This window comes from Marmota marmota, unplaced genomic scaffold (assembly GCF_001458135.2).
Source record: "Marmota marmota marmota unplaced genomic scaffold, marMar, whole genome shotgun sequence".
Taxonomy (NCBI): domain Eukaryota; kingdom Metazoa; phylum Chordata; class Mammalia; order Rodentia; family Sciuridae; genus Marmota; species Marmota marmota.
The window spans coordinates 20,292,785-20,315,887 of record NW_026000019.1 but is presented as its reverse complement, the minus strand read 5'-3'; the positions used below and the strand labels follow the sequence as shown (position 1 = coordinate 20,315,887).

The 23,103-nt window shown below is 47.0% G+C and overlaps 1 protein-coding gene across 1 annotated transcript in view; it reads left to right on the top strand.

The window, feature by feature from the left end:
* The window catches only part of Mroh9 (maestro heat like repeat family member 9), a 50,729-nt gene extending 32,154 nt beyond the window's left edge, over positions 1–18,575 (top strand). The window contains exons 10-21 of the mRNA XM_048810225.1: positions 1,320–1,474; positions 2,943–3,108; positions 4,019–4,161; positions 4,825–4,962; positions 6,364–6,484; positions 7,932–8,069; positions 9,690–9,866; positions 11,487–11,639; positions 11,736–11,852; positions 12,322–12,424; positions 16,697–16,759; positions 18,098–18,575. Coding sequence (XP_048666182.1) covers positions 1,320–1,474; positions 2,943–3,108; positions 4,019–4,161; positions 4,825–4,962; positions 6,364–6,484; positions 7,932–8,069; positions 9,690–9,866; positions 11,487–11,639; positions 11,736–11,852; positions 12,322–12,424; positions 16,697–16,759; positions 18,098–18,438 — 1,815 coding nt within the window. The 3' untranslated portion in view covers positions 18,439–18,575. The remainder of the gene's footprint in view (positions 1–1,319; positions 1,475–2,942; positions 3,109–4,018; positions 4,162–4,824; positions 4,963–6,363; positions 6,485–7,931; positions 8,070–9,689; positions 9,867–11,486; positions 11,640–11,735; positions 11,853–12,321; positions 12,425–16,696; positions 16,760–18,097) is intronic.
* The last annotated feature ends 4,528 nt before the right edge of the window (positions 18,576–23,103 follow it).

Below are 23,103 nucleotides of genomic sequence, written 5' to 3'. Positions count from 1 at the left end.
GTCCCAGGTTGAGGATCCTGCATCTAGCAAGGGCCTCCTTGTGGCATCATCTCATGGTGGCAGGCAGAAAGGCAAGGGAAGATTACAAGAGGGAGAGAGAGCAAGGGACTTTTTTTCAAGGAGCTCCTACAATGACTACCCCACTCACCCTGCTCCACAGAGTTCTCCTCTAACAGGAGGAAAGAGCATCCAAGGGAGGCTAGATGAAGCCATTCCAAGTCCCCGGAGAGAAAGAACACCACCAGAAAGCCAGAAACAAACATCCTCTGTTACAGTAAACCACTAACCACATAGAACGGAACAAAAATGGGGTTCTCTGACTTTATCACCCTTCCCCAGCTCCCACAGACAACTGGGCTACCAAGCATAGGGAGTTAAAAATACGCCCCCCGCCCCAGTGGCACATAATAATGGGTGGCCATAGGAGCTCTGCGTGGGTCTAACCCATCGAGTGTTTCTCTGAGTTTGAAACAGATCATCACCCCAGAATTGAGCACCCAGGGCCGGGGCTGGCTTGTCCTAGGGCTGAGCCGCATCAGAGCAGGAGGAGGCCAAGCAGCCGCAGCTCTGGGCCTACAGCGAGGAGGTCCCTGGAGGAGACGAGGTGTAGGTCTCTGGTGCTTGGAGCACCCATGGTACGGGAGGGCCCTGCACTATGTGAGACTTCATTGCTTTCAGACACATTCCAGGTCTAGCGGGGACTCTCCTGTTCAGGAATGAGTCAAAAAGGAGGAGAAGTAAAACAAACATGGAACCTGTGAACAGAGTTTGCGAGATTATGGCGCAGGGTTCACCACTCTGGCTGATTCCTCTCATCCCAGTTCGCGCCCTCAATATGCAGATTCAGTTCTTTAATTCTCAGAACAATTTTTGAGATAAATAGGTCCATCATTATTCTACTCAATTGTTTTGACTTTCTTCTTTAAGATAATATATATTTTTTTCTATCATTAAGCTTGTATGCCTTATATAATGAAGTCTGGCCTCCCAAAACAAATTTTCTAAAAATGGGCATTTCTCCAATATTCATGAATGCCCAGCTTTTTAAAATTATCACCGCATAGTAACACAGAAGAGCGAGACCCACTGTGGCGCCATCCTACAGGCTCACAGCATAACTTGATCAACTTCAGCCCCGGCACCTCCCCTCCTCCCTCCCCTGCCCATCCTCCTCTCCCTGCTGGTCCCCCTTCTACATAAATGCACTGTGTGGTCACACACATCACACACACTTTCTGCTGGTGCGTATTTGTGTGTTCACTGCTGCTCTGATCATTCTGAATTCTTCATGGAGCAATGCCTTGGAATTTCTCTTCCAGGTGTCTAAGATTGTGAATTTTATTTATAAGAAGCTGTGTGAAGATCCCTCCCACAGCATGAAGCACTCTATGCTGCGGGTCACCACCTTGCTGACGCGCACTTCACCCAAGAAGGTCATCTTTCAACTCATGGACTACCCGGTGCCCGCTGATGAGTAAGGAGACCCCCACTGCCCCCCCACCCCCATCCAGGTTTGTTCTCAGACTCCACAGTCAGAGGGACTTGGCTCAAATCTCCACCCGTCATGGTTAGGCCCAGTTTCTTATTTCTGAGGATATCTATTTTTACCTCATGTTGGATGATTGTAAGGCTTAGATAAGATCATATCTATTATTTGTGACCTTGTACGATACCTGGCTCACAGTAGGCCCTCAAGAAATGTCGATTATCTGAGGCTTTCAACTATATTCTATCACAGATCACACCGGAACAAACTTCTCAAAACGATGAAGGATCTTTTCTTCCCATTTATGAATTTACTCTTTTTTTTTTTTTGAGGGAAAAAAATCATGGAGTTTTTTTTTTTTTAATGTTCTGAACAGAGTATATACTTTTTTTCTTCCTGACTGAGAGATTGCTGGTTTTCAGGAGGCTGAACCCACAGCATATCTCACTATCCATTACATTCCTGGAAAGAGCGCGGGGAGACTCGGTGTCCCCCCCCTTCAGCGTGAGGCACCGCTGTGCACACAGTGTCATCCGCCCTCCAGCCTTTGCGGGGAAATAGATCCACAAGGACAAAACCTGCTGATAACTCCAGTGCACATGACGAGCAGGGAGGCACAGGGAGCGGGCAGAGCCAGGCAAACCCGCCACATGGCCCAGGTCTTACGCCCTGGTGAGCAAGGACGGGTGGAAAAGGCTCGGACCCGGAGCCAAGCTAGAGAAGTTATGAGCAAGATGCAAGAAAACAAGACAGGCCTGCGACTGGCTGTCCACGGGGTTCTCAGTGTGAGCCCCGAGGGCAAGGGCCACTCCACAGAGCTGGGTACATCCACGTATTCCAGGCCCCATAGTAGGTAGCCAGAAAGACTGAGCTAGAGGCACCAGAACTCTGCATAGATCCACAAGGTCTCGGGAATATATTGGCAAAAAGATAAGCAGCAGTTTTTAAGATGAGCAAAGGTAGGAATAATCATGAACAGCGGCTGAGTGTGTAGAGAAAGGATCTGAGGACTAAAGGGAAGAAGCCAGGGCTCTAGTCACATCTGTGTCACCATTAAAATATGGGACATTTAGCCAAATGAGCTCAGGTTTTTATTTGTTTAGTTAGTTATTTTGTTTAGGGTTTTGATTTGCATTTGTATCCCCATGCCAGTCTTCAAGTGTGCCACTCTTCCTGGACTAAGGAGATCATGAGCTAGAGGTGCAGAGAACGGAGGGGTTCTTGACATGAACTTGGCGGACATTTAAATAGCAATAAGAAATGAACACACAGACATGCAGACTGTTTTTGTTTTCTAAGATCTTATTTCACTTCTTCCTCTGTTTTTGAGGATAACGCACAGGTGGGATCACTGGAAGGGGTTGCCAGTCCACCTGGGGCTGGTCCCAGGCCGGCTTCCCGATTCCCACCTCTGCCACGCGGGCTTCCCCTAAGGCCGAGCCCTCTGTGTCCACAGCACTCTAATACTGATGTGGCAAGCGGCGGGTTCCGAGGGGAGCGTGGCCCCTCTTGTGCTGAAGACTATCCTTCTGATCCTGAAAGGAAAGCCCGGAGAGACGGAGGAGGACATGGAGGAAAAGAGGCGCTTCTCCCTGGACGCCACCAACATGATGCCTGTGGCGGTAAAGGACACGCGTGCCTCCTCCCAGCCTTGTGTTCCTGTGGGGGGGAGATCCCAGTCCCCCCTCAGGCACCCACTCTCCAACACCCTGTCAGACCTGGGAGCTTGCATTCTGCTGAGAATGGAGGCGAGGAACAAATGAGTGTGACACGTGTCAAAAGAAACCTACATTGGTGTGGGTGGGAAGGTGCCGGCGAGGTCAGTGGGTCAGGGCAGGCCTCTCTGCTGAGGTGACATCTAGTCAGACACCTGAGTCTGGTGAGGGTGGTCTTTGCATGTGTCCAGGAGGAACAGAAGAGCAAATGTCCTGTGGTGACTGGAGCTCACCTGTGTTGGGGAACGCCGGGAGGCCCAGGAATCTGGCTGAACTGAGCCAGGGCGCAGGTGTAGGTGGCAGAGGGGCAGCCTCCCGCTAAATCACATAGTCATCTAGACACGAGAAGGGCTAATTGCACCTGCATCCAGTGCACGCATCCCCAACTACCCAAATCACTATTTTGGGGAATAAATTCAGGTTTTACAGAAATATAACAGAGGAACATGTCGAGGTGCTGGGATGTGAAGTTCTGCTGTGCTGGCTTCCCAGGGGTCAGCACACCAAAAGACCCGGGCACCAGCCGGCCCACCCTTTACCTATGTCGCTTCTCTGGATTGCTCAAGCACAGGGGGCCTGGGTTATTGGTAGGACTCTTCTTCACGGCCACTGATGAAGGACCTCGGGATGTGGGCCCTCCTGGGAGCCAGCTTGCTTGGTGCTGGTTTGGCAGCCAGGTTGACTGACGGGTGCTCTGGCACTCCTGGCCCTGCTGTTGCTGGGGGGACGGCAGGCAGCGGCTGCCTTCCTGGGGCAGGAGGCTGCAGAGTTCTGCCCTTCTCCCGGCCAAGACTCACGGGCCTCTTCCTCCCAACAGGCGTCGCAGGCCCTGTGCACGTTTCTGCCCGTGGGCTCTTACAAGAAGGCCGTGGCCCAGTTCTTCCCGCACCTCCTGTTGGCCCTCATGCTGCAGCTCTTCTACAGCAGCCAGCTGAGAGTGATGCCCCAGGACAGGCTGCTGTGAGAGCGCCCACGATGAGCATCCAGCCCTGGGGCCCCGGGGGCTCCTGCCTCCTGCTGGTGCATTCACCAACTGCCCTGTCCTCTCCTCTGAAGGGCGCAGTACCTTCCCAGAAGCGCCACCCGAGGACCTAGGCAGGATCCCCCCCCACCGTGTGCGCGTGTAGAGGCCACCAGGCCCCAGGACACTGTCCACTCCCGTTGCTCTGTGGGGGCGGGGTGAGGGAGGAGGGGCAGCACTGCATCCCAGCCCAGCTGTCAGCGGTTTGCCTGGTCGGGTGTGGACATCTAAACCCGGGGGCACCCTGAAACAGGAGCCGGCCCTTGATGTATGCCCCACTCCCTGCTCTTTAGGCACCCTAGCAGATGGAAACCTATCCTATCTTTTATGGCATCCACCAAGGAAAAGGGACACCTTCAGCAGGCTGTCACATTGTCCAGCATCTCTTACAAATAAGCCCATAAACTAGCAAGAGGTTCTGTGGGTAGCCCAGGATCTTGCAGCTAGGGTTTAACCTCCACTCCTGATACTGCTGAGATGACCTTGTGGGGTGACCTCCTGCCTCTGAAACATCCCCTTTCTCCAAACCCTATCCTGCCTAAGATGGGGTGCAGGCCAGGTCATGCATACTTGGTTATGTGAAGTTCGCTGTCCTTTACCAGCTATGCCCGGGACGCCCTGAGAGCTCTGCTGAACTCTTCCGGATTACAAGAGGTGGATGCTGCTCTGAAGAAAAAGAACTGCTGGACCCAGTTCTCCCAAGCACTGTATCACCAACTCGGGGTTCACCTCATTGCCAAGTAAGAAAGGGGGCGCCGTGTAGGAGGCTTGGTCTCTGTGCCACCTTCTCCACCTTCCTTCATGTGGGTCACAGAGAACACAGTTGGCATCTCCTCCAGCGTCTAAGTCTCTCCATATGATCTGGATTGGCTCTGGATTCTTTTTCTTCAACTATTTTGAGGAGTTTTGGGGGGATATTTTCCCTATCCTTCTCTTTTACCTGATGATACCCAATTATCCTCTCTCCACAGAACAGGTTTCTCTTGCAGGTACCTTTCAGAGGACCAAAGATAATTCTGGTTTTTCCCTTCTGATGTTAGCCGTTTCCTGCTCTTCAGGCACCAGATCTTTCTAGATGTGCTTTAAAGAGCTCCAGTAAAGACCTGTGTCCAATGAGCCAGATAAGTTTTGGAAAATGTGATAGAACGGAACTTTCAGTTTTCGTGTACTGGAAAGGTTGTTTTCTAGTTAGTCTTCAGTGAACAGCACGCTTAGGATTACAGGGATCTGCTTTTCTGATCAAGAATTAAGCTACGGTGCCTTATCAACATGACAGACCATTTGAAGTTGTGCCCAACCCAGAAAGGACAGCCTATGTGGTTCACGGGTGCCTTTAAAAATGGCCACTTGTTTGCACTTCCTGTGTTAGAGTGTAGTACTCCTGACCTACAAGTGGACCCTAATTAAGTGTCACCCTGTCCTTAGCATTTATGGATCCTCTGACTCCAAGCTTGGTACAGACCAGCAGCAACAGCATTTTAACTGGGAGTTAAAACTCCGACTCTTGTATTAGCAAGGTCTGGCTGGTTTGAATGCACCTTAAAGTTTAAGGAAGCCAGTGTGGAGTCCTGACATGGAAGCTCTGCCCCTTCCTGATCCTGCCTCTACTGAGCTGATCCAGGCCCATGTGTCGGGACCACTGTGAGCCCAGCTAGTGCCCAAGGGTCTGGAGGATGGCTTAGTGCGCCAGAGCTCGCCGCCTCTTCTCCTGAGCAACCCAAGATGGGCCCCGACTCTCTCCTTCCTCACAGCATTGAAAGGAAGAGCTTGATTCAAAACCCCATAGGTGACCTGCGTGGCTGTCTTGGATCGTGCTTTAGACGCCTATTTCTCCTCCCTTTGGACAAGGACTGGATCTTGCACAGAAATAGCTCCTCCTGTTGTGTGGCCAAGGATGTGGGAGACGGGATAGAGGAGCCATGTCAGGAAGAAATGGCGGCAGGCCCAGGGCCGCTGGCTCTGCAGGCTGTAGAACCCGTGGTGGGCTGCGGCCTCCCCTGGATGAGGGAACGGTGGGCAGTGTCTTGTCCTTCCCACCTGCGAGCTGGGAGGCTGAGGGCAGAATCCTCTCTCCTCACTATCAGGATTGGCCGACGTGGGCTCTCCATCTCTGCTCATCTGGGGCTTCTTCTCCTTTACAGAACTCTCAGTGAGTTCAACTTCCCACAGTTTCCAGAGACTCTACATTATTTCTACAAGATCTCCGTGGAAGGTCCTAGAAGGTCCGAAGACAATATCGTCACAATAATATTCTTCACTGAAGTGAGTTTCTAGGAGAGCTTGAGTGGTGTCTGGTGCCTCCCCTGGTCTTCACCAAGCCGCCCACAGCCTCCCCCTCCACCCCTGCCCGTTCCCACCAAGACTTAGGAGAACAGCGGGGAGTGGGCTGAGGCAGGGCCCAGGGAGGGGAGCTACATCTGGATGAGGGAGGCCGCCCCTGTGGATTTTAGCGTTTCTTTAAACCCAAGTGACACGTCTGTTTCCAACTGTCAACATCAGATGGTTATTATTTTTCACTGTTTTGTGACGTCCTTATTATATGTCTGTCTGACTGTTGTGGTTTAGGATATTGACCCACAAACTGGAGGAGGGGTATCTGGCAATTCCAGGGGCTCCTAGGCTTGCAGTTCCATGCCATGGACGTTAAATAAACGTCTTGCTCTAGGGAAGTGGTGGACACTTCTGATGAGGTGTGTAATTTGGAGGAAAGCTCTCTAGAAGATTGTGGAAGGGAAGCTTGACCCCTCCCTCTCACCCACTCTTGCTGTACCATTTCCTTCCAGTTTTCTCCTGTTTTCCCTGTACACTTTACCTATCTGAGCAATGTTTGAAATTCTTCCATGAAAATTGTGTGTTTTTAAAGCTGTCATTGCATATCTTAAGAGATTTTAAAAATGCACATATTTGAGTGCCTGTTTTAGGTGCAAGATGGCTCGTGATAATCACATCTTTGGGGGGAACTGGCTGTTACAGACTAAACCTCCTCAACTTGGCCCCCAGGTCCCTCCTGCCTCCTGTCCTCCCTGCCCCCTACCCTATGGCTGCTCTTTTAAAAGGTGCTCAGTCACACCCTGCCTCATCAACCTCAGGCCCTTAGTACATGATCACCATCCCTGGAAGTGCCTTCTTCAAACACTTTATCTAGCTAACACCAACTCGGCCTTCACGTCTAAATCTAAATATCACTCTTCATTCTAAATCAAATTTTCATCACAGTCGAAATCCAGTACCTGGTGAATGTTCTCGCAGCATCTGCCAGCTCTCCTTCCTAGTCCTGGCCTCAGCTCACAACTCGGCTCCTTCTTTGAACAGTGTCTAGTATTGTCTTACAGGGCACCAGCCTCTCGGCTCATCCATAACTCACAGGGTCGTGGGCCGGGACTCTTTTGCTCACCAGGCCGTTTATAGGCATCACCTGTGGGCAACATCCCGGGTCAAAAAAACTCCATCCTGTGAGTGAGTCTTAAATGGGTCATTCAGTTTCCAATGATGAAGAGAAGCCATGAAAACAAAGCAAAGCATCTGTGAGTTACTCTAGTCGCTGTCCCCTGTCCCCTCTTCTATGAGCACCCAAATGTGTAGAGCCATACACACAAGCTCTTGGAGTTGGTATTCTGGTTTGCTGAAAATGTCTTGATTTGACGCCAGGCAGAAATCATACCACAGCTGGCCTGAACTCATCATTAACTTATTAACTCTTTTCTTTCAGCTTCTGAATAACTTCTTCAAGGACCCATTCCCAGAAGAATTTATGGTCCTCTACAAAAACTGGATCAACGATTCCAACCCTGTGGTTAGCAAGTTGAGTCTCCAGAAAATCGCCAACATGGCCCCCGTCATCAATGAGGTACGTGGGGGCGGTGGGGTTGTGTCCGCCCGCACTGCCAAGATCATAATTGGATATTCTGATGCTGCTGGAGATCTTTATGATAAAACATGGATATTTTTTCAGTTTCTGTAAACCACAGCACACTTAGTATTTTTTTTTTCAATAAGAATACTGAGTTAAAAGAGGAGAATATAAGCCAACTTAGGGGCTTTAACACCTTATTTATAAATTTTCCATAAAATCATTCATTGCCCTTGGAATTTATCACCCGTGGCCTCCAGGAACACCCCTCTTCCAGTCTACACCACAGACTCCTCAGCAAGTTTCCCTCCAGCGCACACGGAGCACTCACCAAGTCCCATCCGGGGAGCACTCGGCTTCTCCTTCCACGCCTCACCCTCTCTGTCACCTGCCACAGGCACATTTTTCTCCTTTCCCAACCATCAGCTCAAGGTGGACCTCACTGAATGGCCCCATCCCTTCTCAGAGCCAAACCCCCTATGAGCACTGCCTCATGTCACGGACCCCAAAGTACGGCTGTAGAGCCACCAACATCACCACCATCTGGAGGCCTGTTAGAAACACAGATCTGGGGGCCCACCCCACCCTGTGGAATCAGAAATTCTGGGTTGAGGACCTTCAGTCTGTGTGTTAAAAGAATCTTCGGTTGATCCTAACACAGGTTAAGAGTCACCGTCTGGCCTGGTTCCCCCTGAGTCAGACGAAAGTCCTCCAGTCCCAGGAAGTAAGCCTGCCTCTGGGTTCTGCAATTCCAAACTCCAACGGGTCTTGTGCCACGCAGAGACTGCAGATGCTAGTGACTCATTGTTGATTTAAGAATGAGCCTGATAATAAGTAATAACTAATAATATAACTAATAATAACTAACAATGATGACTCCATTACCTATTCAGCATAGTCTCCAAAAGCTCAAGGCCTGTCTGTAAACACCGCTTTTGCATTTAGAACGGCATGAGCCATGGTCTGTTTGCTTTAAATAAAGCACACAAGTGAACAGGTTTATCGGCAGCAAGCATTCTTTTGGGAAGCATCAAGTTCTTCGTTGCTTCGTCCAAAGCTCTGGCCAATGTCATTGGCGAAATGGGGGCTCTGTGTCCAGAATGGCGAGGAGAGTGAAATAGAAGTACTGCCGTGATCTGGGCTCAGGTTTCCCTGCTGTTGACAAAGCCCAGTGTTTCAGCTGGATACTGGCCTCCACCACTCAGGGGTGTAGAAAATAGGCAACTGTCACCAAAATAATCGGGAATCCATCACTTTGTAGTATTACCTTTGGTTTTATTTAATGCTAAACTAATACAATTTAACTTTTAATAGTGACATTTTAAAAAATATTTTTAGTTGTCCATGACCTTTATTTTTTATTTATGTATATGTGGTGCTGAGGATTGAACTCAGTGCCTCGCACATGCTAGGCAAGTGCTCCACCATGAGCCACAACCCCGGCCCTGACTTTTAATAATGATGTTTTAAAAATAATAGGCCACAAAATTTTTGGCAACTTGACAAGTGACTCTTTCGAGCCAGGGCCAGCAGGCCAGACTGAGACGTGCAAGCCAAACACTAGCTCTAATCTCCTCCAGTTCCCAAATCCCACCATCTTCCTCCTTTCACATGCAGATAGAAAATGTCTGCAGCCTACTGACATCCATCCTGGAAGCCTTCCATTCCAAGGAACACACCGTTGTCATCCGGGCCTTGCTCACCCTCCGGAAACTTCTATGCAAACTGGACAGGGTGATCTACTCCTCACTGTGCGCCAAAATCGCTTCCAGCTACTGTCCTCTGATGGATCACGTGAGTTAGGTGGAGAACTGAGTAGAGGAGCCCAGAGGTTGTGGGGTTCAGCGGAAGCCCCAGTGGAGATCCTGTCGTAGCCTGGCCTCACCAGCAGGCGGCAGCCTTCCCCCAGAGCCAGCTTTTCTGCTCCAGGCATGAGTATTTGTGGGACCCTTTTATTTAATTATTTTTTAACTACACTGTGACAATCTAGAAAAGTTTGTCCCTAAGAAAGGAGAATCAGGGCTGGGGATGTGGCTCAAGCGGTAGCGCGCTCGCCTGGCAGGCGTGAGGCCGGGGTTCGATCCTCAGCACCACACACAAACAAGGATGTTGTGTCCACCGAAAACTAAAATGTAAATAAATAAATAAATATTAAAATTCTAAAAAAAGAAAGGAGAATTGAAGAACAGTCTCTGATCATGGGTGAAAGAGGACAATAAGTTAATGGTGTCCATACTAGAAGATGATATTTCCTCAATACTAGAAGAGAAGATTGTATTTTTTAAAATAGTTTCTGACTCTGGCTGAGATTTTTCTCTTCCAGAGTCTTCATAATGCAATCAGCTCCTACTTGGCCAGCTGTATGCCCGTAGGTGAGGCACTCCCATCGCTATTCATTGGCAATTCCACAAAGTCCTCTAGCCTTGGACACAGCCTGGGTGGATTATCCCCAATTATACAGACTATTCCAGTTTATATTTTGAGGCCATGATTAAGTGCTATACATCTTCCTAAATTTAAGAAATTCACTTTTTACACAAGATTTTTTTTTAACGCCATCTGAATTCTGGTAAGTAAAACTTTTCATGTTTTTTTTTTCAACCAGTTTCAATATTTTTCCTAGTTAAAGCATAACTGACAAATGAAAATTACATACATTATTTTTGTCCAATGTGACATTTTGATATATGCACACACTGTTAAATGATTAAATCAAGCTAGCCAATGTAATCCATCTTTTCACATATCATTTTTTTTATGGTGAGAACATTTTAAGATCTAATCTCTTTGCAAGTTTCAAGTACAAAATGCATATGGCTGACCATAGTCAACGTGCTATACATTATTAACACTCCAAAATTTATTCATCCGTCTAACTGAAGCTTTAAACCCTCTAAGGAACACGTCTTGCATTCCTCCACCCCAACCGCCTCCACCTCCTGGTGACCACTGTTCCACTCTGTGTGATGAGTTTGACTCCCTCAGGGTGTGTGTGTGAGGACAGCAGGCAGGGATTGTCTGTCTATGCTGTGCCTAGCCGAGTTCATGCCATGTAGTGTCCTCTGGGGTCAGTTGTATTTTTTGCAATGATTTTCTTCTTTATTATGACTAAGAGTACTTGTGGGACAGAGGGGAGGTGCACACTCACACGTGTGGCCTTTATCCATTCTTCCATTAGTGGGCATTAGGTCAATTCTACATCTTGGCTATGGTCGATAATGGGTAAGTAAATCTTACGTTAAAACCAAAAGAAGAGCTTTGTAGATGAGATCTTTCCTAAAAGTAAATAATAATTTCATACATTTGAATATACACATATAGGCATATAAAATAGATAGATAGGTAGATCGTGTTGATTGAAGAAAGCAGTGTGCTCAGATGAGGCCCTTTCTCTTTTCCGCATGCACCTGGCAGAGCAATGGGGGTATTCGGAGCATGGCCATTCGACACTTTGGTGAGTTGCTGAAGGATATGAGTCAGTACACCTGGATGCTGAACCCTTTGGCCCTTGGAGCCTTGGTGCCCCTGATCCTGTTTTTGGAGGACAAGGAGATAAGAGTCTCAAAAGTAAGACTTTTTCCCCCCCTTAATTTTGCAGAAAATCACAATGTTTTATGCAACCACAAAAGAAGAGATCTTGAGGGAACTTTTTGTATCTCACAGGCATGTAAATACACATTAAGAATCTGTGCCTCACAACTGAGGTGGCCCACACCAGTTTTTCTCAAAGATGAAAATTACAACTTTGAGCTGGTGGTGCTCAACATCTGTAACCACCTTGTAAGTAGCCCTTCCCTTTTCCACAGGTCAGACCCACAGACAGAAGGGAAGGGCCACACAAAGTGACGAAATGGGGGAGGGCAGGGGCGATCCTGAGGAAAGAATGTGAAGAAAACATAACAAGTAAGTGTGATTGTGGCCAGGCTTGAGATGGCCGAAAACTAGAATTCCCCACTTCCTCTTCTTCTTGGAGTTCCTTTGCCACCCCTCGTGGCCTGGTCCCCTGAAAACCAGCGTGGGCAGTGGAGACACGTGGGGGTGGCAGAGAGCTCAGCACAGGTGGGTTCCCGCATCCCATCGTCAACAGCTCAACGCCTACCAGAGAGTGTGTCACACACAGGACGCTCCAGGCTTCGCTGCTGCTGATACAGTGGGAGCAATCGGTGTCCTCTGTCTTAAAGCTTCTCTGAAGGGAGAGAAATGTCTTTTCAACAATCGAGAGATGGTTCTTTCCCTTTTTTATTCTTAGGCGGCTTCTCACGAGAGCTACATTACAGATTTAATATCTGATACCTTAGGGTTCCTGGGGAGCTCCCGGCCATATCTGAGGAGAGGATCGGTTATTTTAGTAGGTAAATAAATTTAATTCTATTTCTTGTCTTTCAAGGTACAGAGGAGTCTAGCAGTGTAAGTCTGCATTAAAAGTCACAAATCCTCTCTGTTTATGATGCCCAGCACCTATGATGGTGCCACCTGTGATGAACAGAGGCTAATAATGAGCTGAGAGCAGAGGTGCCTTTGCAATGCAGTTAGCGTCTGTCTGGTCAAATGATCGACAGAATGCATTCAACAGGGCGATTTCAGACTTTCAGACAGAGACCTATCACAGCTCATCCTTCCTTTCACTGCCTAAAAGTCACTGTCCAAAGAACAATTTTAAAACATGCACCAACCAACACCATCGTCAGCAAGTCTTGGACATCTGCAGCCACCAACTACAACAACGAGGAAGAGCTTTTCTGAGGAAAGTAGAGGCAGGTGGATGGAGTCCAGCCAGACTCCAGAGGGGACAGCGGAAGCCCCCGGGGTGGTCAGCTTGAGGGAGGGAGGGAGGGAAGAAGATGAGAGAGGAAGAGAGATGGGAAGAGGAAACACGGGAGGAAGGATGGACAGAGGGGAGGGGGGACATCTAAACCTGAACGTTGGAATGTGTGCAGTACACCTGTGAAGAAAACTTGCAGACATTACTGAACGACACAAACCTTGAATAAAGAGAAGGGAATAAATCATGTCTCGGGAAAGACAAAACCAAAACAAAAAAATGGATGAGGCCAGGCGCGGTGGAGCAGGCCTGTAATCTCAGCAGCTCAGGAGGCTGAGGCAGGAGGATCCCGAGTTCAAAGCCAGCCTCAGCAAAAGCGAGGAGCTAAGCAACTCAGTGAGACCTTGTCTCTAAATAAAATACAAAATCGGGATGGGGATGTGGCTCAGGGGTCAAGTGGCCCTGAGGTTAACCCCTGGTACCTCCCCCCAAAAAATGTATGAATTCTTTCTAAATTTATACGTGGAACCAGATGCTAATTAAAGCACCAATAGGATTTCTTTTGTTTAAACTAGCATGCTGATTCTCAAACTAAGTATAAAAGTAGGCAAGAAAGAATGAGGAGGGGGAACTGGCCCCATCAAACCACAGGCAATGATCAGACAGATGAAAGCAACAGGACGCCATGCAGACAGCCCAACTCATGCAGCATTTTAGAAAGTGAATGGTGGGCCTCTTAGACGATGTGGGGCACCTAGTAAGCCACTGGGAATTTTTTGAATTATTTTATTCATTTTTAACTTTTATATTAAATAAATTCTATATAATCAAAGAGTCAAATGCTAAAAAATCAACTCATAATTATAAATAAAACAAGATAAAAACAATCCGGAATATCTGCCTTATAATCATGGAAGAAGGAAAAGTTTTCTAAGCAAAAGTCTAAACCTAGCAGCCATAACAGAAGATTGTTAACTACATGACAATCTTGGTGATGCAAAACCAGTAGAAACCAAGTTAAAAGCCAAATTGAGGTAAAATATTTATACTTATCACAGATAAAGGGTGAATGCTTATTATCAAAGGAATTCTTACAAATCCATTACACAACCAATTCAGTAGAAAAATTGGCAAAGAATATATGAAAAATACATATATTTGGCACTTATATATGACCTTTCACAATTTTACACATACAGTAAAGCAAATTGAATGGTGAAATGTTTCCATCCATGAGGTTAATGAAAATCAAAAGTTTTTTACTAGCTGAATACTCTGGTAACATCTGTAATTTCAGCTACTAGGGAGGCTGAGGCAGGAGGATCACAAGTTGGAGGCTAGCCTCAGCAACTTAGTGAGATTCTGTCTCCAAATAAAAAGTAAAAAGAGCTGAAGATGTAGCTCAGTGGTGGAGTGCCCCTGGGTTCAATCCCCAATACTGAAGGAAAAAAAAAAAAAGTTTTATACTATACATTTTGGCCAGGTGGCAAGAAAAGAGCAATCACACTAGTGACACTATAAATTGCTACTTTCTCTAAGGAGGGCTATTTGAAATACAGAAAATCCACATCTTCATACAATAGCTTATATTCAACCAAAATTAGCCAGTCTCATAGAAATGCTTTCAATCAGAAGGAAAAAACCATAGAAGTGGAATCCAGGATGTGTAGTTGTTGAAGATATTATAGTTTAAAATACACATGACTAATATATTTGAATGATTAAATAATGAGATGGAATGCAGAACTCAATGGATGGCATTCAGCAGCAAATTAGAAAGAAAATAAAAAAGAATGAGAGAATCAAATGTGTCACAGCAAAGGATTCAGTCCCAAGATCAACGCTTAGAGAAATAAAAATGGGAAATGTGGAAAGAGCATGAAATACTACGAGACATGGAGAAAGCTTCGACATTCATGTTACAGGAGGAGGAGGAGAGAGCGAGGCAGAAGAAACCACCTGAAGAGATAAGGCCGTGAATGATCCAAAACTGAAATAAGGCAACAGCAAGAAATAAAATATCTAAGTTTGAATAAAAGAAAATAAAACTTTCAACATTTCCACAAAAATGTTGGCACGTTTAGAACATTGGAGAGAATTCTTAAAAAATACTCATTAAACGAATTTATCAAAGTTTCTAGATACAACACCAATACACAAAGATCAATTGGATATTGGTACACAAACAAATTGAAAAATTAAAGTTTTGAATTATCAAATATAACTCCAAAAATATAAAATATATTAAGACTAAGAAAAGATGTGCAACAGTGATACACAAGAAAGCAGAAAACCACAGAAGTTAAAAACAAACAACAACAACAACAAAAAACCCAGGTGAAGCGCTACCTCCTGTTGGTGGATTGAAGGATGACATGCCTCACAGTCTCCCCGAGCCCTCAACCTGGTCCTGAGCAGATCCTTACCCGGGGTTTGGAGGTGTGGGTGGAGCTGGAGGGCTGATCTAAACTTTATGTGAAAATTGAAAGGTCTGAGAGCCATGGTGACCTGAGGGGAGCCAAAGCTGAAGGACTCGTACTCCTGGACATCGAGGCCTCTGGATGAGGCGGGGAATGTCTCCAGGCTTTGGGGGGAGTGAGAATCGGTACAAGCACTTTGGAAGACTGTTTGGCAGTAATTATTAAAGCTGAACATAAATATCTCCATTATTCAGTAAATGCTAGTTATATACCAAGCAGCAATTCGAATTCATGCACGAGAATGTCCATACACCATTACTCACTGTAGCCCCAAACTGGAAACAGCACGAATGTCCACCATTGGCAGGAAAAAAAAAAAAAAAAAGATGGCTGCATTCATAAGATAAAACACACAGTGGAGCATGCCTATTAACCCCAGCAACTCAGGAGGCCGAGGCGGAGGATGTCAAGTTGGAGGCCAGCCTCAGCAACTTAGCGAGATCCTGTCTCAAAAAGGGCTGGGCATGATAAAGTGCCCCCGGATTCAATCCCCAGAGCTACTAAAAATAAATATAAATAAAAAGATAGAACATCATCTAGCAGGGTTCAGTAAACTTTTTTGAAAATCCGATAGTTTAATATTTTAGGCTTTGAGTGCCACCGAATCTCCGTTGGAGGTACTCGGCTGTCATAAGGCGAACGCAGGTAGAGATGATGTGTAACACGGAGCCGGGGTGCACAGTGTGTTTCAAGAAAACTGAGCTCTGCGTGTACCCATGGGAATGGACGGACCATGGCTGCATCAAAGACCGTGGGGATCCCAAGCTCAAGTGCAGCAAGAAGGCGGGCCCTGAGAGCGTGCTCTGGAAGGTGCAGGAAGAAACTGCAAGGGGCTTGAGGAACGCCTCTGGGACTCTGGTGACCTAGACGTAGGGAAGATGAGTTAGCTGCAGAGTCACTCATTAACCCCGAGTCTCGTCATCCTGCTTGTGGAACACCTGTGAACCTGACACTGAGCCACAAAGACCCCACTCAGGGTGACTGTGAGATAAATATTTGTGTTTTTCAAGCTCTATTCTTAAAAAAAAAGTAATAATAGGTGAATGATTTGTGATGATGCTTATTAATTTTTAGCTATAACAAATTATATAGGAAGTGCTAGATTATGATTTACAACTTATTTTAACACATCTGTGTCAATTTCATTAAAAAATTCACAGAATTGAAAACTTGGGTTTAAACTTGGGTCAACACAGACATGTGTTTCAATAAATAGTTTGTAACAAATAGTTAAATAATAACCATTTGAAAGCCCTAATAGATGATTGGAAGATCATCTGTAGATACTTTTCGTTAAGGAAAGCAAAGCTTGTAGCCAGGTAACAGCAGGGAATGCACTTTTGTGATGTACTTTGGTGTAACTTTAATCCACTCTGTGCTAGGGTACTTGGCAAAGTTGGGTGCGTATTTACTACTCAAAGATGAAATCGAAGTCATGCTGGAGGGTAAGTACTGAGGTCATGATGACACATCCATACATAGGTCCAAATAAACTCTCCACTTGTGACTCTGGTCACATGAGTTCTACGTGAGGGTGCCCGTCTTTCCCTGCAACCTGACCACTCCCCCTGGAGCCCTTGGGAACTGCAGTGTTGGGGACTCCCTCCCTCCTCCAACCAGCAAGTGCCTCTCCAGCCCCTCCTGAGCCACAGCACTATCCAGCTTCTGGGCCCTCAGCAGCAGCAGCAGCCACCACCACCAAAGCCTCTTCCCTCCCAGCATTCCCACTTTAGTTGACGGTAACATCCATCCCACTGGCCGAGGAGGGAATTCTAGCAGGGTCCTGTTGTTCTCCCACAATGTCTGGGTCTTAGGCCTCTCCCCCTCTTAGCCTCTGTTGCCTCTTCAGGTCAGAATTAATTACTAGCAGGTGAGTTAGAAAATAGGGGAGCTGCCTTCATTCCTTCCTTTACAAATAAAAAAAGGAGGCTTTATTTTTCAGAGCATTTTTAGGCTCACCTACGAAGTTGAGCTGCAGGTACAGAGGTGCCCCATCACGTCCTCCACTGTCAGCATGCCCCAGCAGGTCCCAAGTTTCTCACTCCCTATGAATTTATGCTGCCCCCTCCTCTCACCTCGCTGGCTCACTAGGGGGCGCTCTCCTTCATTCAGCAGCACCAGGATTCTCCCTTGGTCTCTCTTACCACCTCTTTCCTCTCTCTCCGCCTGCTCCTTCTTCCCACCCTTTCTTTTCTAAAGGTCCCTCCTTATTCTGCTTCTTTTATTAAGAAATGAAATCATCATTCCCCACTTCCTGCTGTCGCATAGGACCCCATTAGCATTTTGCTATATGTGTTATCCCAAATATTTTTTAAAACATACATGCCATTGCATATTTAGTATTTACAACTATCACAACTTTTTTCACCTACTTATGGGTCAAACACCTCCCATGCCAAGGAACATGTGCCCATCTCATCTTGTTAAAATGTGTACACTATTTCATTTTATGGTAACCTTAACTTTTAAGCAGCTCCTAGGGTCTAATCATGTAGCTGAATAGCAAACATTTTTCATGATTATGATCAATATAATGTGTGTACATAAGCTTCATGAATCCATGTTGATGCTACCAAGCACATAATAGAAACTCAATAGACATTTAGTGAATATTTCCATTTTTCTTTTAATGAGCTGCTATTCATCTCCCTCAAGATGGGGGAGAGTGAGAAGAGGGGTGGGCAGGAAGGAGACTGTGGAGGGCAGTGGGGTTGCTGAGGGCTGGAGCTTCTTGGCCTCTGAGAGAGAGCTGCTTCAAACCAAGTGCCCTTTTATCGTTGCAGTTATTGAAAAAACAGTCCGGGATGAAGACCCGGTGATTCGGGAGTTAGCAAAAAAAACCCGTGATATTTTTAGGGAAATAGCCCACACGATGACCTCCTCAACTATCAAACAAACCTTCCGAAGATGGTTTAAGTTCATCTACACCAGAAAATTGAAGCCTCTTTACAACTGGCCCAAGGACTACACCCACCCCCCTGTAGATCCTACGAAAGGCAATAAGGAAGGCTTCGTGGAAGAGGAGGAGGAGGAAGAGGAGCAGGAGATTTTGATCAAGAGCTACAGGTGCGAGGCCATCTTGAAGCAGGCCAAGGAGGGCGAGTCAGATTTCCCCTCCCTCTGAATCCCCTGAGCCCATCGTAGATGCTGATCTGGAGGACGCTGGAAGCGTTCACTGCCCCTTCTTAATCCCTATTAAAGAAGTCTGGAAAGACGGTGCTTGTCTGTCTGACGTGATCAAACCCACTGACCCTGGAAACGCAGTCCCTCCTCAGTCTTGGTGGCTCCGGTTCTAGTGACTCCCGTGTATCAAAGTCTGTGATGCTCAAGTACAGGACACAATAATGGCCCGGTGGCTGCACAGAATGTGCACACATCCTGCCACGGGTGTGGAACCACCTCTGATTACATGTAAATACCATATAAACAGCTGTTATCGGTGTTCTTTAGGAAATCGGGACCAGATAAAAAGTTCAGGACGTGTCAGTACAGGTGCGGGGTCTCTCCAATCTCAACAGAGCTTGCCCCCACGGGTGTGGCACCACGAAGATGGAGGCCGGCTGTTTAAGTGAAGGGTTTGTTGAGAGGCTGTTGGAACTTGTTTCAGCATCGACCGAGCACCTTCTGCATGCCACATCTGTACTGGGCAGTGGGGACACTTGGATGATATGAATGAGGCTCCTCAGAGCAGGTCATGCAGCATGGTCCCCTGTGTCTTGCTGGGAGGAAGGTCACCTGGTTCACCCTTCATGAACCAGCAGTTGGCCTTGAAGGGAAAGGGGAAAGGGAGGAGCAAGTGGCTCCAGTGGACCCTGAGGCAGAGGGTGACGGGAAGCTGAGGAGCCTGTCAGGTCAGCTGTGGGCAGAGAAGGGGAGACCCAGGAAGACGCCGCCGTGGCCAGGTGCCAAAGGGCCTGAACACTCTGAAGTGCAGCTTGGACAGTCGCTCATAGTGACCACTCCCTGTTCCCCCCAGGACCCAGTCCCATGCTGCCCGGGACTACTGAACTATAGTGACCTCACCAGAGCACTGGGTCCCGGGCACATCCTTTCCCCCTCCCATCCCGCCCCTGGGGCCCCAGCACCAGAGCCACAGCAGACACCTGCGCATAGGTGTGCACCTTCCCTGTGGTTGGAGCCACGCTCCGTGGCCTGCTCCTTGCCGCTCACCTGCATCCTGGTTTCTCTGCTGGGTTACCTCTCCGCAGAGGGACACAGCAGCCCCCTTCCCTGGATCCTCCTCCAGCGCCTGACTCCTGGGCCAGGTGTGTTAGGTCTGATGACAGAGGACACCTGCTCCTCCTGCAGCACACTCACATGATCCACATCAGTGTTGGAGGCAGAAAGGGCTCACCTTGACCTGCTTCCCCTTCACGCGAGCTCCCCTCCCACCGCTCGCCACCGCAGGCCCCAAGCTCCAGCATGGGATGCAGAGGCAACAGCCCGCGGGGATGATTCCCTGTGCCACAATCCCTCACTCACATCCTCACCCCACTTTTCCAGTTGCACCAACCGATAGAGCTGGGGTGCACTTCCACACCTCCTCAGTCTGCACTGGGGGTGCTATTGGGTGTTTTGCTGAACACCCTGGTTATACTACTCTCTGCATTTACTAGAATGTAGTAAAATTATCTGTTTTCTTCCGCTCGGTAAAACCGGAGTTTCTGGAAAGCAAGGGTCATCTCTACACTTGGGTGTGTGCTCTGGGACTCACAGCGCCTGGCCCTTGATGTACGCTCAGCGAATATGGGTCAAATCAGTGAAATGCCAACGGAACATGTTCCCCTCCTACTCCAACAAAAATGTTCACACATTTATAAGTGCTACTCAATGGAAAGGAAGAACAATGAATCACTTTATTTTTTCCCTTAACCCACAATGTTATATCACCCAGAAATCCCAGAATTCACCTTTCACGATTAGGCAACGTTCTTTTCCCATCCACTAAACCAGTAGGATACCTAGACAGGTAGAGTCAACAGGGACCTTCCCAAGAACATCCCATTCCTGATTCCTGAATCTGAAAATGTTGCTTTACATGGTGAAAGAACATTTTCAGGGGTGATCATGAATTGTGAGAAGGGCAGGTTATGGTGGTCCCAATGTAATCACAAGGGTCTGTATCAGAGAAAGATGGGAGGTCAGTGGGAAAGAAACTTTTGAAGCTGCTGCTCTGCTGGCTTTGAAGACTGAGGTAGTGGCCATGAACCAACAGATGCAGCTCTAGGCGCTGAGCAAAGCAAGGCAGAGGTTTCTCCCTGAGGGTCTCAGAGTGAGCGCGGTCTTAAGGATGTTTTGCTCCAGCCTGCTCCAGTCAGGAAAAATTGGTTCGATGGCAATCTGCTGGAGGCTGAGGAGAGGTGGGTATAGTCAGAAGGGCCACCAAGCTGCACTGTGGTTTTTCAGATGAGGGCATTGGTGGGGACTGTGCCTGTGGGAGCCAGAGGTGGGCTTGCTCCTCCATAGCACTCTGAATACTTCAAAATGCGGTAGCATACCTCTTGCAAGGGTCAGCAGCCCACTTGTCCGCCCCAGTAAAGATGGAGTCATATGGAAGAATTGAGGCCTCAGGAAGTCAAATCAACCATCTTGCGCCACCTTAGACTCTTCAGTGACTAAGACTTCCCCCTGCACCTCTCCCTGACCACCTGCCGTGACAGGGAGGGAACTTAATGTAATTGAACCAGGAATCTGTACCTTGGAAGGAGACTGGTGAAAAGTACTCTTTTCAGAGTCTTTAATCAAAGAATTTGAGAACTGTACTTATATAATATTCATGTGATTGAAATTAGATCACCACTCAGAAATGTATTCTGAGGCCAGGAGACTGCACTGGTCCCCAGTGCCAGAAAATTTAATCCTGATACTTTGGGATCCCATTTTTTTGTTTTTAACCACATGATTTCTTCCTTTTAGTGTACCTTTTACCACCTACAAATATGAAAAATGTCTCAAGATAAAATTTTCCTTTGCAAACTATCAGACACAGAGGAAGACATTTCATTAGGAGGTTATAACCATAACCAAAAATACCCAAAAGTGGCTTTTTAGTAAAGGAGGAAGGACAAGTGATGAAGAACCCCGGTAGTAGGAGCTGTGTGGGCCGATGGTGTCTAAGATGAACATGACGTGCATTCTAATATACAAGCCAGGCCGAGGAATTCCACAATGCACACCCAGAAGACACAGCAGACATAAATCAACAGGGTCTGATATAAAAATAGTGGTCATTTCATAAGTTGTTATATAACATCTTGAAATTTGGGAGGGTTTTAGTTCATTCTTTACTCATAACATGTCCATTGAGTTACAAATGTATTTACCAAAAAAATTCATAAAATAATTCCAATAATGAAACATTCTCTAACTACTTCAGAAAGTTCTAAAATGAACAGAATTCATGCACTCAGAGAAACTCAAGGAATTTCAAAATAAATAAGACTCCTAAAAAATACTGTTCTGTCGAAGCATTAGTGTTGATTTGCAAAGATTCTTTGTCATTTTTGTCTTTGTTGATAAAGATAAAAATGATTGATTGTAATGATAGACCCAACCTGATCTTTTCTTAAGATTGGGCATCTCACCACAAAACCATGAAAAGATAATTTCGGCTTTACTATAAATTACTGCAAATTCTGAACCTGCTTGGAATGCCTGCCGGTGCCTTGAACTCACCCATGCCTGGCTCTCTGACCAGATAGCAGCCCTCTCTGAAACTTAGTGACACCTCATAAATATTGGCCTTCCCTGGCCAGACAACGACCCTCTCTGAGGCTCTAATGGTCCTCATAAATTCTGATGTTGGGGCCAGAAAAAAAAAATGTAAACTACCACTAGTGTGATGCTTGTCAGAGTTCTGTTATCTGTAACCCCCCTTTGTGTAACTTTCTGGGCTATAAAGCTGGGCTGTAGGAAAGGTGGGGTGCTGTCTTGTTCCCGCCGTTTTGGGAGGGAAAGGCAGCCCGGCCAGTCGAAATAATAAGCTTGCTTTAATTTGATTTTAATTGGAGTCAGTGGTCTTTTCTTGCGTCCTGGTCTAACAGTAAATTGGCAGACAGCTGCCTGGCTCTGAGGCTCTCCTGCACTTCCTGCTCCTCCCCACAGTACCCGTATGTCCACGCTGAGTGTGGCTGTCAACTCTTACTGAGCTAAGAACTTTATACCTTTTGTTTAATTCACATAGCAACCTTCCCAAGGCAAACAATTTTCAAATTCACTTTTTATAGATAAAGAAATAAAAATTACATGGGGTAATTTTCCATGAGGCACAACGAGGTTCCAACCCAGACTTTCTGACCGAAACCAGATGGCTCTCTTGATTGCTCAGGTCTGTGGCTTCCCTGCTTTGCGAGGTCATCCCACTGTGATTACAGAACCTTACGTCCTAAGAACACCCCGACTAATCAGAAAGCTTCACATCAGTTACCTCAATGATAGCCGGACTTATAGGAAAAATATATTCCTATTGGGGATGAAAAAAATATATGTTCATGGTCTTGCTTAATCAAGAGCTGGCCCCGGACAGAGCTAGTGTCAGTCATACTAGGAAGGAGTGGCCCGAGGGCATCACAAGGACACCCAGGTTCTCTTGCAAAACCAAGCCCTGGTACACTCCCTGAAATTCTTCCCTTTGTCAGGGAGTTAATATTTACCAAGTACTTTCTGTGAGGCGGTTCTCTGACCCCCACCCTGCCCCCTCCTTCCTGGCTGCCCTGAGCTCAGCAGCTTTACTCTACAACCCAGCTTCCTGACATCCTGCCTCAGGCCCAGCAATGGAGCCAGTGGACCG